General features: G+C 43.8%; 1 protein-coding gene across 4 annotated transcripts in view; it reads left to right on the forward strand.

Moving 5' to 3' along the window:
* The window catches only part of LOC135226604 (ATP synthase subunit C lysine N-methyltransferase-like), a 99275-nt gene that overhangs the window by 68899 nt on the left and 13376 nt on the right, over positions 1–17000 (forward strand). For all 4 annotated transcript variants that reach the window (XM_064266331.1, XM_064266322.1, XM_064266314.1 and 1 more), the window contains exon 5: positions 1294–1485. In XM_064266331.1, the coding sequence (XP_064122401.1) occupies positions 1294–1485 (192 nt within the window). The remainder of the gene's footprint in view (positions 1–1293; positions 1486–17000) is intronic.

Below are 17000 nucleotides of genomic sequence, written 5' to 3' on the forward strand. Positions count from 1 at the left end.
CTTTTAGAGTAAATTTTATTGTCTGTGAATTAAACATGCCAAGGATAGAGATTTTACCAGCAAAATATTCAGTTAGTCCCCCCTGGAACTTTCCAGAGGTAAAACTCTGTAGATATTTTATTTTAATTTTTACCAAGACAGAATTGTCCAGTGAAGCCATGTGGTCAATATTTTTAAAACACTTCTTGCACCATGATAGCTCTACTGCAGTTTTCACGGACGGCTCAAAGTCAGATGCTGGCGTCAGCTTAGGAGTAGCCTTCCCTGATATAGAGAGAAGCGGCAGGTTATCGTCTGTTGCAGCAATTTTTACAGCAGAATTATATGCAATTTTAAAAGCTTTAAAGGAAGTTTTAATTCGGAATGAAAATAATTTTATATATTGTGACTCGAGAAGTGTTTGAGACCTCAGGTTTGTAGATATGAAGAATACAAATTGTCTTAGAAATTTTGTCATTTTGTGTCGAAGTAATGAAAATACACATCTTCCCTTTTTGCACTGTATTGTCCAACTGATTAGAGACTCAATGTGAACAACTGGTTACAGATCTAGAATATAGGACAACTTGGTCCAGCCAGTCAGCTGTGTTATATTGCATTTTATTTGTAATAATATGCAGTAAGACAAGTGAGCTAAGATTATTTTTATGACAAAACTTTGATGAAATTGAAAAAAAAAGCATAGATATAACTAAACATCTCTAAACAGTATTCCTCTTAAATAAATATTCAACCAAATTTCTATAGTTGAATTGTATGATAGGATTTTATCCTTGCATATTTTACAAAAGAACTTAATCAAAGTTAAAACATAGCAGATATAATTGCAGCTATGCATGGGAAGTAAAGTGCAATTCCTCCTACAAATTTAATGAAATTTTCATTGTCAAATTGCATAAAGGTTTGAACTTCACCTGATTTAGACCTCATCTATGCTCATTATTTTTTTTAAACTGTTGATTAATTGTTTTATCCTGTGAAACTGATAAATGTTAAAGATTATTCTTTCTCTACATCTTCAGATGAAACCCTTTAAGGACAAAGTTAACACACGGAAAACCCAAAGGGAAATAATCCTGCAAAGAGCAGAAGTCATTGGAAAGGGTGACAGATAAATTAGCAAATAGAAAAATTTAATACAGCTGAAATTCAGGAGACTTCAGCATAGTGTAGGAATTAATTTGCCTCTTGCTTAAATATTTGGAGATCAGAAGATTCCACAAATGAACTAAACTGAGAATTCCACATTTCATTTGTAGCCAATGAAGTACAACAAATATTTTTTTTTTTCAGGTTGTGGCAGCTGCTCAAGAAGCTCGGCTTGAAAGTGTAGGAGTGGAACTAAACCCGTGGCTTGTGTGGTATTCACGATGGAAAGCTTGGAGAAGTGGAGTGTCATCATCAACATCTTTTATTACTCATGATCTTTGGAAACTTAACTTACATAATTACAAAAATATTGTGATATTTGGGGTTGAAGAAATGGTAAGTGTACTGTTTTTATTATTTTAGGAATTTATATTTTTTTTTAGTTTACATCTTCATGTTTTTAGGTGTGATCAGCATGCAAAAGAAAGAAAAGAATAATGCTTGGTTAACCTAGATGGATTATTGTTTATAATCCATCTGGAATGTTTACATTTTTGTCAGACCTCTTCCTGCTCTGTCTGTCTTCTATGGTGTGAATAAGCTGTGTGAATTTTGACTGTAATTTGGTAGATCCACTGTATGGTACTGTGCATGTTTTCTGTTTTCATAATTTCATCCACAGAAAGTAAAGATAGAAGCATTAAGTTCAGTAAGAATGAGTATTCACCAATGCAATATACTTACATTTGAGCTGAATGATGAATACAAAATAAAAGAAATATCACAATTTTTGGAAGTAAATTGTATTTTTCCTAACCATACAAACCTGAGGTCCTCTACCATAAGGAATTACTTATGGCGTAGCTGGAATTACGGGCGTTGAATCGTGAACAAGGTAATTAGGCAGTAACTACCATGTGGCAGGCAGGTTGGCTAGCCTGCCCGAATGTAAACACTCCACTTTGCCTTTCGGCCCAGGTTCGAATTGAGGGGTGGCATGAGGTGGGCATGTATGCAAAGGACCTCTGGTTTGCATAGTTAGGAAAAATACATTTCATACAATCAACTTACCTGTCAGATATATACATAGCTAAGACTCCGTCGTCCCCGACAGAAATTCAAATTTCGCGGCACACGCTGCAGGTAGGTCAGGTGATCTACCGTCCTGCCCTGGGTGGCAGGATTAGAAACCATTCCCGTTTTCTATTCATATTTTTTCTGTCGCTTGGAATGTAAACAACGTTTGCAGTTCCTCCTGACTTGATTTTTGGATTTCATCGCCATTGATCTTCTGGGCTATCTTTTGCAGGGAAGTACTGGATCTTTGGTTCGGCATACGCATATTAATTTGTTTTTATAACTTTGGCTTCGAAAATTTCGAAGAATTGTTTACGTGTAACTACCGAACTTTTCGTTAGACACTCACATAGTTTGCAAGAAGGAAAATTTTAATATTTATTCACCTCGTTCATACAGATAAACGTAATAACGTGTAGTAAATGTTAGAATTGATTGAGCTAACTTCCTTCTTGAGGATGTAGGAAAGAATAGTTACGCTTCCTTTAGAAGTTTATATAGCTCTCGTACTAACGAGCAGTTAGAGCATTAACAATACTAGTAGTGTGGTATCCTCATCTCCTTCTTACTTCACAGAATCTTCAAATTCATATTGCAAATTGAAGACAAAGGAATGTAGCTCAAAATACGAGCTATTGAAAGGTAAGAAGTGATTTTAGTGTTAGTGCAGTGGAGGGTGCGTTCTGATCGGCTCTGTTTCGCTCCCAGGCCTAGACCTCTTCCAAGCTCACATACCCAGAGGAGAAGGAAAGTCGAAAGCCTTACGGAGGTTATGGAGAATCCCCACCGATCAGGCGTCCCCTCGGCAGGATCTGTAGAACGTCCCAGACTGCCAAGTTCGCCATTGGAAAGGCGTCCTAATTAGTAGAGGGTGCGTTCGATCGGCTCTGTCTCGCTCTCAGGCCTAGACCTCTTCCAAACTCACAAGCCCAGAGGAGAAGGAAAGTCGAAAGCCTTACGGAGGTTATGGAGAATCCCCACCGATTGGGCGTTCCCTCGGCAGGATCTGTAAAACGTCCCAGACTGCCAGGGATAGCCATTGGAAAGGCATCCTTTAAAAAGTGCGTCTGTTCTTCCGTTTCTTCATCTTACATCCGAAAAGACGAAGAATGTACATGTTTGGAGTTCGGACGATCTGGCTCGTTCTCTGAATAAGAGAACACTGATTCACTGAGCGAGAGGCTGAGAGCCAGCCAGCAAGCTAGCGCGAGCCACGTTCCAACAGCCAGCAGCGAGCCGCGTTCCAACAGACTAGCGCGAGCCGCGTTCTGACAGACTAGCGCGAGCCTCGTTCATACAGATAAACGCGAGCCGCGTTCCAGCAACTGAGTGCGAGCCGCGTTCCAGAACTTTTTTCTTGGCGCAAGGCGCCTTCAAAGAGAAAACAGATGGCTTAACTAAGGAGCCTTATAGTAGAGTGGCAATCAGAAGGATGCTTCCATTGAACGTTTACTGGCAAGAGGCTCGTATAACAAGACTAGAGGCGCTCGGATCTATTAGGGCGCACGGGACCTTCCACGCAAGCGGAACGTTCCAGGAGCGAGTCTCCTTTCTAGCGTGCGGAACTTTCCAGGCGCGCGGAACTATCCAGACGCCAGGCGCAAGGATCCAGACGCCAGGAGTCAGAAGATTCCAAAATCTTCATTTGAGAGAGAGGTCAGTCGCGAGACTCCTCTTTGAGTTTTTAACTTGAGCAACTTTCCCCTGGCAAATGTGCAAGATGTCGCACAGGCGGCCGTTGCTTTTGTCAGAAGGATTCTGATACTAAGAGAAGCCCCTTTTCATTATTCAGAAGACTCCTGTGTTAGGCAGTTCCTCTCAATGCGGACTCTCTCCTTCATCCATGCTCTTGTTTTGAGGAGGCAAGAGCTTTGGGAGTTTTTCTTAATAAGAATCTCATCGACGTTTGGGTATGATGGCGGATAGGAAATATCTACTTCCTTCCGTAAACCCTAGTGATGAACAGGAATTCTGTCTCTTCCGCGATTTATGAGGAAATCACGAAGATTTAAAGAGTTCCTGGATTAACTTCGTTCCTTAAGGATATATATACTCTTTCTATCGTTCTATTAACGAAAAGAACGAAGATAGTAGAAGGTAGTAGAGTTTCTGCTGTATGAGAATACGATACGGTCAAATCATAAACACATACCGTAGTTACTTCTTTTCTGTGCAACTCAATTGCCAGTATCTTTCTACGACTTTCCTAGGAAGGACTACGCTTAAAGGGATTGTTAAGACAACACCTACTTAGCTTCTAGATTTATCGAAGTCTTGTTTCGCTTAAATATGCTTTAATAAGAACTTCCTGAAGTTCGATAATAATTTTATAAAATTCCTTTATTAAATGGAGTAGCTGGCAACTCTGGAAGAGTAAGCGGGGACTGCTTTCGCTGAGAGCCTGAGACCAACGCAGTACGCCTACGCCAGTTACTGTCAGTACCATGTAGGTGTCAGTCATGAGCGGTCGGTGTATCTCTCTCTCCTGCGGGATGGAATAACTATCCGTATCTCTCCCCTACAATCGCGGTCTTAACCTCGGATTGAGGGGATAGTTAAGCTAACATAAATAAAATATTGTATGCCTTTTGCTAAGAAGCTTTCAATAAGAGAGATAGTACAACCTTTCAATGCTGTTTACCGTGGGTAACATTATTAAAGGATTCTATCGCAGCAGAACATTATATTATGTAATGCTCTCAGGCTTACGAAAGCATAGCTTATTAGAGTACCTGCTCAGAAGAAGATGGATGAGTCGGATGGGAAACATTCTCTTTGGGGCAGAACTTGTTTCCCTGAATGGACTATACTACGTATATAAAGCTTTTTCCTACTAAGAACGGAATTAACATGTGAAAGGATGTCGGGTACCATAAAGGCACAGGTGTTCTGGCACATAATATAAAAAGAATTAGAAGAAAGCGCCAGTCTGACGCAATGCGCCAGAAGTGCCAACCTGGCGCAATGCTCCAGAAGCGCCAGCCTGGCGCAGTGAGCCAAGAGCACCATCCAAGATTTTCTCGTTTTAGCGAGTTATTAACCTAAGATTCCAGTAGCCTCTCGGACACCAAGCTCGGTAACGGCAAGATTCGTTCCGGATTTCGTTACCCATTTATTCACTTAGGCCAATTCCACGACTCTCTCATATCGCAAAGAGCATCGAGAATCTCTTTTTTTCGCTCCTATTCGCGTTAACAAAGAGATCCTTCTCGATCGACGATAATAACTGTTAACATGTTTAACATTTATTGGAAAGAGTTGTGAGAACCTGCGGAAAGTCTTCTTCATAGATCTCTCTAAGGTAAGTAGAAGACGAACAGGCTTCCTATAGACTGCTTCCTTTTCCTACTTCTCCCCCGATTGAAGATGACGTGGGAAAAGCTTCAAGGAAGATTATCTTGGCAGTACAAGAGCAACTGGCCTCTTTGGTGGGAGTGTTAGCGCCTCGTAGGAAGGACGTTGCGCTTCCAATCAACGTGAAGCTTCCAAACATATCGCAGAGGCTTCGGTTTCGAGAGCGAGATCGGGAGAATCTTACGGAAGACACGTAACGCCAGAGAGACGTGCGACGTCGTCAAGACATGAAGCGTCTTTTATAGCTGCTTTTAGACGCGAGGCTCCAACCAAAAAAAAAAATGGCGCCAGTTAGGACGCCTTTTGAGAGCGAAGCGTCTTCCAAGCGCGAGGCGTCATCCAGACGTCAGCAGCCACACAAGCGGGAGGCGTCAGCCAGGACGCTTGGCGGACTAGAAGCGTCTTCCAAACGAGAAGAGTCATCCATTTATGGAGAGAAGCCTGGGCTGTTGGCGCCTTCCAGGACTATTAAAGCGGGGAAGAGGAAGGAATATCATTCCCTTAGCCCCTCTCCTATTAGGAGTTTGTCTCCTCCAGAGGAAAGACGTACTGAATTAGCAGCGGAGACTCATCTAGACCCCGAGTTAGAAGTAAACTCGGAGGAGGAGTATCAAGGAAGAGAAGGACTGTCGAACTATAAAGTTTTGACAGCCTTGCTTCTAGAGGAGTATGGAGACGACTTGACTCCTGCCTCTCCTCCTCCGCGCTCTCTCTGCTCGAGTGCAAAGACGAAGAAATCTTCGTTTTTTCTTAGAATGAAGCCAGCCATTTCGATGAAGAGGGCTCTTCAGTCTTTAGACTCTTGGATGAAGTCGAAGAAGGAGTTAGTTAGAACGGTCTTCTGCATGCCTCCAGCGAGACTAGCTGGTAAAAGAGGCATTTGGTATCAGACGGGAGAGAATATGGGTATTTCTCTTCCGTCTACGTCAGAAGCGGACTTTTCGACCTTAGTTGACGCTTCTCGTAGACAAGGTTTGAACTCTGCCCGTATAACTTGGGGCATTTCAGAACTGGACCATCTCCTCAAGGGACTCTTTCATGTATTGGAAGTTTTCAACTTCTTAGATTGGTTCCTTGGGGTGATGTCCAAGAAAGCCCATGATTCTGAAGGACTCGAACCAGAAGTCCTTCTGTGTATTTTGTCTTGTATAGACAAAGCGGTTCAGGATGGCTCGGTTGAGATCTCCTCTTTTTTTTTTTTTTTTTTGGAGCAGGTCTTCTTAAAAAGAGGACAGTGTATAGTGCCTTTTTAACCAAAGCGGTCTCCCACGCTCAGAGGGCAGCGCTTCTGTACTCGCCTTTGTCTGACTTTTTGTTCCCTTCTCAGTTAGTGAAGGACATTTCTCGTTCATTAACTGAGAAGACGACTCAAGACCTTCCGACGAAGTCAGCAAGGAAGAAGAAACCTGCAGACAGCCCCAAGAACACTGTCATTGTCTGATGAGGAGAAAGACCGGGCCTACAACCTGACACAGATGCGCTAGATGCGAACATATAGGACAGATAAGAGTGTCCGATGTGGACATTACCAGACATCCTCGAGACTCTACCAAGCTCGAAGCTCCGGCAAGTGGGGAGGAGCCAACCAGGCGCGAGGCGCCAGGCAGGAGCGAGGCGCCAGGCAGGCGCGAGGTACCAGCCAGCCGCGAAGCTCCAGGCAGGCGCAAGGCGCCACTCCAACCGGGCGCTGGACGCCAGCCAGGCGCGAAGCTCCAGGCAGGCGCGAGGCGCCAGGCAGGCACAAAGCGCCAGCCAGGCGCGAGCCAAGCTCTAGGCGCGAATCTCCAGCTAAGACGCGAGGCGTCAACCAGATGCGAGGCGCCAGTCAAGCAAAAGGTACCAGACAAGCGCTAGGCGCCAACCAAGAGCAAAGCACCAGCCAGGCGCGAGGTTCCTGCCAGGCTTCAGGCTTCAGTCGGGAGAGATCCATTTCAAGAAAGCCCTGGTCTTCTTTGAAACATGGAGATCTAAGCACTTCATAAGTGATTTGATTCCTTCAAACAGCTGAGAATTAAAAGCGCAGGAAGTGCGCGCTTTTGCAAATTCTTGTTCTTTACATAACAATATGTCATATAAGACATATTAGCTGTATTGTACGGTAGAGGCAACTCTGTGTTGACTTCTCATTACACAAAGGATGTCAAGTTAACCTACGAGAGATCCTTCTCTTTTGGGTTATACGTTTCTGCGGATACGTTACTGGGATAAGGAGCCGACACTGATCCTTAACTTTGAGTTAAAGTTTTTTAACTTAGTGAAATTATTGAGGTTTTTGGAAAGGAGTGTGGGGATAACTCTTTCCAATTTGAGCGCGAACCCTCGTGTTAGGATCAGGTAATCGGGATCGGTGTTGCGCTCCTTCATAAGGTGTATTGTCCTTTCAGGCTCTGCCGAGTAAGCGGTTCATATCCCATCGGCAGACCCACAAGAACTCTTAGCCATAGATCACATATCTCGCTAAAGTCTTGAGGTGATGTAGACTACTGGGCAACAGCCACGAAGTTTACCACCTATCAGATAGGAACCAAGGTTTTTTATACCTACAACATATGTTGTTTACCTGTCTATTCCATGTTAGCTGTCTCTTACCCTCCACCAAAGGGTGTCAATCAGCTATGTATATATCTGACAGGTAAGTTGATTGTATGAAAATGATATTGTTATAATACAATAAAGTTTCATACATACTTACCTGGCAGATATATACGATTAATGGCCCACCCAGCCTCCCCGCGGAGACAGGTGGAAGAGAAAAAATATGAATAGAAAACGGGAATGGTTCCTAATCCTGCCACCCAGGGCAGGACGGTAGATCACCTGACCTACCTGCGGGGTGTGCCGCGAAATTTGAATTTCTGTCGGGGACGACGGAGTCTTAGCTATGTATATATCTGCCAGGTAAGTATGTATGAAACTTTATTGTATTATAACAATATCATATTTACTTCCAAAAATTGTGATTTGTTCTTACTAGATATACAAACCCTTGGTCCTTTACATAAGGAAGACTCACTGATAGGCGGGAGGAATCTGAGTGAGCCTCTAGAACTGACTGGTCGTAAGAGTGACGAGGAGGAGTGCCCTGCCTCTGACAACTTGATCGGAGTATAGGAGCTGTATGATCAAGAGTGAGACTTCTGGGCCTTTTCGAAAAGAGAAATGGGCTGTGAAGAATATTTGGTGTCGGAGACATTAATGCAAAGTTCTGAGAAGGATTTGCATTATTGTCAGTCTCCTTCCTCCCCTTGCTAGAGGAAGGAGTGGGATTGCTTCTATGACTGATAAGAAACATAAAAAGGATGCTTTATGTGTAAGCTTAACGCATCAATCGTCCGACCAGCCAGTGTAAGTTCGAGTCCTATCCTCAACCTGAAGGAAGAGGAGTGGAAGGACGAGGCATGGAAGGTGCAGAGAGGCCAGTCACTCTCGCATCCTTCTTAGAGAGATGCAACTGTCCTGCAAGCATTCACCATTGGTCCAAGGAAATGAGGTTCCAAGGACCTGTGAGCAGGCACGAAGGAAAAGATAGATATGGTCGCAATGACCGTATCCATCTTCCTGTCCGACATATTCTTCGGAGTGATGACCAGTACCCATCCACTGGGCTATCCAGCTGCAGCGAAGTCTCTCACGGTCTCATAATATCCGCAGCGGATAAAGACACAGACACTCATTGGTAGGTGTCGATCCTTATGATTACAGGAACACGCCAATAGGACAAAATAATGACTGATCCAGATCAACCGATACAAAGTCCACAGCGTAGCTCGTGACGGTCTCCGACTCTTCAACAGCTACCGACTGACTGCACTTGGTGTCACCGTGTGAGGCGAGCAGTTATGCATCCGAGACATAGTCACGTGACACTTGCCTTTTGAAGGGTTATGCCGAGAATCCATACAAATCGTTTATCTTGTTGCCACTGATGTTGGGAGACGAGATGATGATTCTCTCAAGGCATGCGCCCATCAGACGAAAGTCAATTGCCTTCTAGAGACCGAGGTCCCTGATGGCAAGACAGAAGCTCTCATAGTAGTTGAATCTCAACTAAGGAGAAACAATACTATGTGCCAGTGAAAGACTAAGGTGATTTAGGTGAATGCAGACCTACGTCTTCACAGCTGAATCGAGAGAAGTTAACTCTAAGCTTCTGAATGTTGAAAAAGTCCCGTCGATGACACCAACCAGTGGAGACTGCTTTAATCCCTGTTGTTTTACAGAGGACTGAAAATGCTAAACTGCTACTTCATTGCTGTTCGGTGAGAAGTCGGAGCTGCAATGAAAGCGGAGCGCTTTTCAGTAATAAAAACACAGGGATTGTACTGCCTGAAGAACTGCTTCTCATGGGATGGATCAGGGAGGACATTTCTATACTTGGAAGTAGAGCTGGCAGGGCAGGGAACAGGCGAGGTCTTCCGTTATTCATTTACAATTCGGAGTGGACAAAGAATAATTGCACGCCTACGAATTACGAGATGTATTTAGAAGACAAACTCAGGTGTCTGAAGAAATCATTCTGCATCATCGCAGCGGCAAGTAGAAGACTAGGCTACAGTCATACGCATACGCGTAGAATTCCAGCCAACCAAAAAGCTAAGTCTGTGATTGCCGGGTAGATTCGATTCGGTAGTCACTCATCGCAGAGGACGAGAGACAATAGCTGACCGAACTATCTCAGAGCCAGCAAGCACTGGGCTGCGGCAGGCAGGGCTGGTAGGCAGCCCGTATACACCGTTAGCTCTCGTTCACTTGTCATCCTGAGTTGCCAGGTAATCCATTCCAAGAAGGAATGCGGTCGGCTAGAACCATCGAGCGCAAGAAAATACGGTTGAGCATTTGCATTTTAACCGAGACGGATTTAGGTGAATGCAAACGTTGTGGTGTTGCTGTCGTAACAATACCACAAGTATCTCAAAAGCGAAACTGGTAACTCTTGGGAGGCTTGCAAGGCAGTCCCGAGTTTGAACTTCAATTAGGAAGATAATATTCGTCTCGGTCACAACCCGTAGTTAACTGCAGTATGTGCCTACACCTCGGACAATTCAACTGATAACAGAAGCATGTCGCGAGGGAAATATACGTAGTATATTTGTAGGTTCCTGTACATAGACCTCCAGCTTAAATTCTCTTCCATTCGAGGAACAGGAATAAGGACTGGAAGCAGACACCACCTTCATTCTCTAATGAAGAGAGCGAAGGTGAAGTTTTCCTGAAGGAAGAGTTCAACGGTGATAACAGGATACCGAAGACGATAGTCCAAGCCGAACTGAATGTTCCCACCCGTTCTTCTCTATCCTGGGGTTGACCGCCTACTGACCTCTTCCCAGCCTCGCTACGTGAACAGTCTGGTGGGAGCATCACGTCAACCCTGGGTACTGGGCGATCGCTGCGAGAGGCACCTGAGCGACTCTTACCATCCTTTCACTCCGTGCCTGGGTCCTGACATGGTGAGTGTACTTAGTAGTCTGGACATTGGCTGCACGGTCACCCGTAGGTGACCGTACACTCGGTGACGCTCGCAAACGAGCGGCCAAGACGGTTCCCGGTCCGGAGGTGGAACCTCTGGAGCTGGAGCCGGGAGCAGAGGTATACCCCTATGGTCCCCGTCTTCTAACATGGGGAAGGAGAGACGGGCCCCGTTCCTGGAGGAACGGGAGGACCAGCGGAAGACCCACCTGTCTCACTGGAACGAGAAAGACAGACCCTTAGAAGTCTCTGTGCGAGACTTCTTGGTAGTCGAAGGGGAAGAGGCAGTAGAAGATGACGACACCTTCCTCTTCCTCCTGGACTTCCTCTTCGCCAGTTTCCTCAGGACAACCGACAGGTCCTCCATCCAGGACAGATTGGGGCAGTTGGGGTAGCAACACGGCCCAACTGCACCTGTCCGGAGGGACCTGCAGGAACAGCAGTGGAGAGAATGCTTTCTCGAGAAGGGTTACGAAACTTAACTGGCAGGTGAAGCGTCTTCCACCGCCGAGACTGGTCGGTCGCGCTAACGCGACTGTTGTCTGGGTGGGGCTGAGCGTGCACCTGACAGGAGACAGCCGATACCGTCCTCCGACTCTTCCAAGTCCTCGTTGAGGCTGAAACCTCTCTGGAAAAAAAAAAAAAAAAAAAAAAAAAAAAAATTAAAAAAAAAAAAAAAAAAATTATTAAAAGAGGACTGGATGGGCTGCCTCCACCGGTCTCTGTATGCACGGACCCACAGGAACGTCACATCAACCCTGGGTACCGGACAATCGCTGCGAGAGCGATCACCGGTCTGGCGAAAGTCACCTGAGCTACTCTTACCATCCTTCCGCTCCGTGCCTGGGTCCTGACATGGTGAACGTACTCAGCAGTCTGGACCTTGGCTGCACGGTCACCTGTAGGTGACCGTACACTCGGTGACCTTGCGAGCGGCTGAGACGGTTCCCGGTTCGGAGGTGGAACCTCTGGAGCTGGAAGAGGAGGTACCAGCAGTGGCTGGTACCTCCATGGTCCCCGTCTTCTTCTTCCCTGAGGAAGGAGAGACGGGCCCCATTCCCGGAGGAACAGGAGGACCAGCGGAAGACCCACCTGTCTCACCGGAGGGAAACAGACCCTTAGAAGTCCCATGACGAGATTTCTTAGGGGGGGAGACCACCTTCTCTTCTACAGCAAAGCCTTAAAAGTCGAAGGGGTGGAGGCATGAAAATATAATGATCTCGAAGAGAAGGATGACGAGCTCTCTTCCTCTTCAATTCCTACAAATTCTGCCAGACTTCTACCATCAGGAGAGATAAACATCACAAGGCAGCGCGACAGTTTCATCCAGTGACATAACTCCAGGGTAGTAGTGGTAAATGAATATGATTATCAGCAGGGGATCAGTACACACACTCGAGTATCGGTATCGGAACATGCCACAAGTCACAGGTACAATTCCAAGGTTAGTATAACCAATACGAAGAGCTATCCAACCAATACTGCTGCAAACACAATCATCACTGTTAGTCTGTAAAATAAGGAAAAAATGATTAAATAAGGATACTCCTCACGCATCCAAGGGCACCGCCCTCCGAAGTGAGAGGAGATCCCCCAAACATTAGCACCACACGCCCATTCTTCCACCTTCTTCCGATAGTAAGTGAAAGGATGAAGGAGAAGAGAAATTACCATAAAAATTGAAAAACAAGGACAAACCTTTGTTTAATATTAATATCAAACACTGTGTATACATATTTATTTAAAAAACAAAAATAAACCAAAAAGAGCCCACTGGGAAAAAAGATCAATGACCAGTCAGCCAGAGCTCACAAACACACGTCTTCATCGGAAGATGGCTGAAAGCAAAGTGGAGTGTTTGGATCCAGGCAGGCTAGCCTACCCGCCTGCCATACAGTAGTTACTGCCTAATCACCTTGTTCAAGATTCAACGGCCGTAATTCCAGCTACGCCGTAAGTAATTCCCTATGTAAAGGACCGAGGGTTTGTATATCGTGTAGGAAGAATATAAGAATTTCATATACCTTAATTTAATACTTTGTCGAGCCTCCTTTGGCCTTGATGACGGCTTGTAGACGATGTGGAAGTGAAAGGGCCAAGTTCTTCAGTAATTGAGGTCAAGATTGTCCCAGATGTCATGAAGCGCAACCTTAAGCTTGGGAATGGAGGAGATGTCACGGTTCCGTAACTGCGATTTCATAATCCCCCACAAGTTCTCAATAGGATTTAGATCTGGCGAGTTGCTTGGCCAGTCTTAAACGTAATTAATGCCATAAAAATAAAGATAGTTTTGATTTAATTTTGCAGTATGTGCAGGGGCACCATCTGCTGAAAGAAGTTACTGTTGGTGGCCTGAAAGCAATATTCCAAATGGTTCATAAGGAGTTAAGGAGTTCAAAGTACGAGCCTTTGGTCACCGTTGATTCTTCGGCAGTAAGACGAGGAGTTGTCCGGCCCCATAAAAGGAAAATCAACCCCAAACAATCAGATACTGAGGGCGTTTTACTGTGCTGCACGAACTTGAGGTCATAGGGGTCGCTGCCAACCCTCTTTTTAACTTTCCCCCACCTGTTGTTTGCCACTGTGAACGTGACTTCATCTGTCCAGAGAATACGTTTCCACCTATCCTCCTCCCATACAATCTGTCTTGCAAAGAGAGAGCCTATTCCTCTTTTGCTTAAGGGTGAGAAATGGGCAACGTCTGGCAGCCTGCTCATGAAATCCAAGGGTGGCGCTAACGCGAACGTATTGTGTGCCGCTAACGTTCTCAAACACTTTGTTCTCCTGTGTGAGGATACATGCTGTAATCCTGGGATTCTTATCCACCTCTCTCTTTATGAGCCTCGCTGTAGTTTCATTTATTTTCCGTGGACGATGGCCACGAAGAGCATGGGTGGGTATTTCCTTGGAATCCCTATCTTTGAACTTTCGAATCCAAATCTGCACCATACGAACATTCACACCCACAACGTCCACAATATCCTTATTAGCAATATTAACTTTTTGTAAAGCGATTATCTGAGTAATGTTCAATTGGGATAGCAACCTATTTTTGCCCATTGTAAAAAAATAAGCAAACAAAATGGGGGAAAATACACAAACTGTATGTATACAACTAGATACGACAATATTTAAATGTTTACTGTCCACCCACGCGGAAGAATGCTTGATAGGTTGCCATGTTGCTTAAAAGTGAAGAAGGGTTGACAGATGTCCCCAGGAATGAATAATGGATTTTTCCTAAATAAAAGCTCCAAAGAGAATTTTGTATATGAAGCAAATTCAGTATTCGGCAAATAATCCATCCGCTGAGTCGTCACAGTTTGTATGTTACATGGATATAATGGTCACATATCACCAGAAGCTGAGTGACATACTGGCTGACACTACCAAATTCCGGAGAATAATGAAGAGCCCAATCGACGAGATCATGCGAGAGGCAAACAAGATCATAGAAACTGTCAACGCGGCCTTTTAACGCATGCCACCGCCCGCCTATTACCAGCGACTATAATTTTGGATACATTTATGGGAACATTAAGACCCATAAAGCAGGCAACTCTCTACACCCCAATCATCAGACAGATTTCTGCTCCGATGTATCAGCTAGCCAAGAAGCTGAATACTATATTGATCCCCTACATCCCGGCAGGATTCAGCCGTAAGTCGTCGATTGAATTCATAGCGGTCCTTAGAACTACCCCTGCCAAAGGCGTCATCAATTCTATGGATGTGGAGTCCCTCTTCACAAATGTCCCCGTTGATGAAATGATCCAAATTATCCTGGATAGAATGTATAGGGACCCCTCCATGCCTGTTCTGAACATTCCTAAAAGTGCTTGAAATTGTGTGTATATCTTCCTCTTTCCATTGATGAGTTTTTAAGTTTTTCTTTTAAAATGGCCATCCTTAAATTTAGCCCAGTCATGTGTGTATGCAGTAGCATATATTAGCCTGGACATGCCTACCTGATGCCACCCCACAATCTGAAACCTGCACTGAAAGGCAAAGTGAAGTGTATACATTTGGGCCTACCCGCCTACCAGATGGTAGTACTGCGTAACCACCTCGTTCAAGAATTTAATGGTTGTATTCCAGCTTATGCTGATTCCTAATGTAAAGAACCTTAGGTTTGTATAGTTAAAAAAAAATACAATTTACTTTAAAAAATTGTGATTTTGAAACATGCACATTATTCATTTACAGTTTAGTCTCATTATATGAATATCCAGTGTAGAATAGTTTAAATTTTGCTAGATATTGTATGGAATTACTGTCAGCCTTTAACGTAAGTTAAACACATTTAATGAGGAGTTGAAGTATATAAAGTTACATAATGTATACAAAATATAATGAAAGTGTTTACTTGTCAGTTGTCACTATAATTTAATGAAGGCTATGTTTTTAAATGCACTGTACGTTTATTTGTAAAAAAAAAAAAAATTAAATGCACTTTACGTATATGTAACATACATGAAACATATTCATACAGTATAAATAATTGAGAGAAATTAATATCCAATTGGAACATCATACTGTATGCTAACCAAATTAACTTCACAAACTAAAGTAGCTTACTTATCAGACATATAATGGCTCTATTTTTTGTATTTTACCCCTTTACCTGCCACTCCATGGGTGTTTGTTGGCTAGGAATTATTTTATACATGGCTGGGCAGCCATCTTCTGAGAAGTTGTTACAGATTTGGAGTGCTATTTTGACTTGATCCACTTGAAGAGGTGAGGTTATCATTGAAAAAACCTGTTAGCATTGTTGCATGGAATAGGGAAGCTATAAGTGCTCACCCTCTTTAATTTGTGGAAGGGACCTCAGATTTACTAAATAGCTAGAGATAACGTTCCTCACTGTGACTGTGTATTATCTCAGGAGTACTGACAGATATGCAATTGCCTCCAGTTTTAGTATATGTAACATAATTTATATAATGTATGTCTTTTTAGACAGGGCCCCAAAAAGAAGGGCAAATTAACATCCTGTGCAGAACAGTGCTCAAAAAGAGGACTGTCCTCCTTAATTAAAGCATGACATCTGACCAGCCTAATCAAAAGAATAATTTACCACCACTTTCAAATTGGTTTTTACATGATAAAAGAGCTTCTTGTGTTTACATCCAGTTCAGAGAGATGTCAGGGAAGTGTTCTTGGTGAATCTCACATGGTGCATGGAATGGAATATAGAAATTAAGCCAAAGGCCAAGCATTGGGATCTATGAGGTCATTCAGCAATTAAAAGGGAAATTAACAACTGTTTGAAAGGTTTAGCAGGTGGAAAACCATGAAGTTGCACCAAGAATGAATTGTTAAGAGGGTGGAAAGTAAGATGGAAAGGACGCTGCCAAGAACTTTGTGATACCTTAGGTGCAATGATAACACTAGACCCCTGTAATGCTTGTGTAGTGCAGGGTAGATAATTCTGAAGCATAGTTGCATTGTTTTACTTAGCTTATTTGTTTGTTTGTTTAGTGCTTTTACATTGCATGGAACCAGTGGTTATTCAGCAACGGGACCAACGGCTTTATGTGACTTCCGAACCACGTCGAGAGTGAATTTCTATCACCAAAATACACCTCTCACTCCTCAATGGAATGGCCGAGAATCGAACCTGCGACCACCGAGGTGGGACGCCAATACAATACCAACCACACCACTGAGGCGCTGTTTTACTAAGCTTTCTTTGTTCATATACGGAACAAACCTTCGGTCTTAATATTAGAATTTACTAGCGCCAAGCTGGAAACTGGTAGAATTAAAATTACACTTGTGAGATCCAGGGACTATTGGCATCTATACCAGGTCACGGGGCATGTATACCCAGAATGCCCACGGCTACCTGTGACCCACCAGTTATTTTCCTACCGCCTTTAAGATAAGACGTGTTACTGTCTATCTGATTTAAAGCCGGTTTTTCAGTTTGCCCGTTTTTTATCCATTTAATTTTTCATTTCTTATTACCTTTTCTTTCTACGAGTGTGCTCAGTGTGAGTGAAGAGTGT

Source organism: Macrobrachium nipponense, chromosome 20, assembly GCF_015104395.2.
Source record: "Macrobrachium nipponense isolate FS-2020 chromosome 20, ASM1510439v2, whole genome shotgun sequence".
Lineage (NCBI taxonomy): Eukaryota > Metazoa > Arthropoda > Malacostraca > Decapoda > Palaemonidae > Macrobrachium > Macrobrachium nipponense.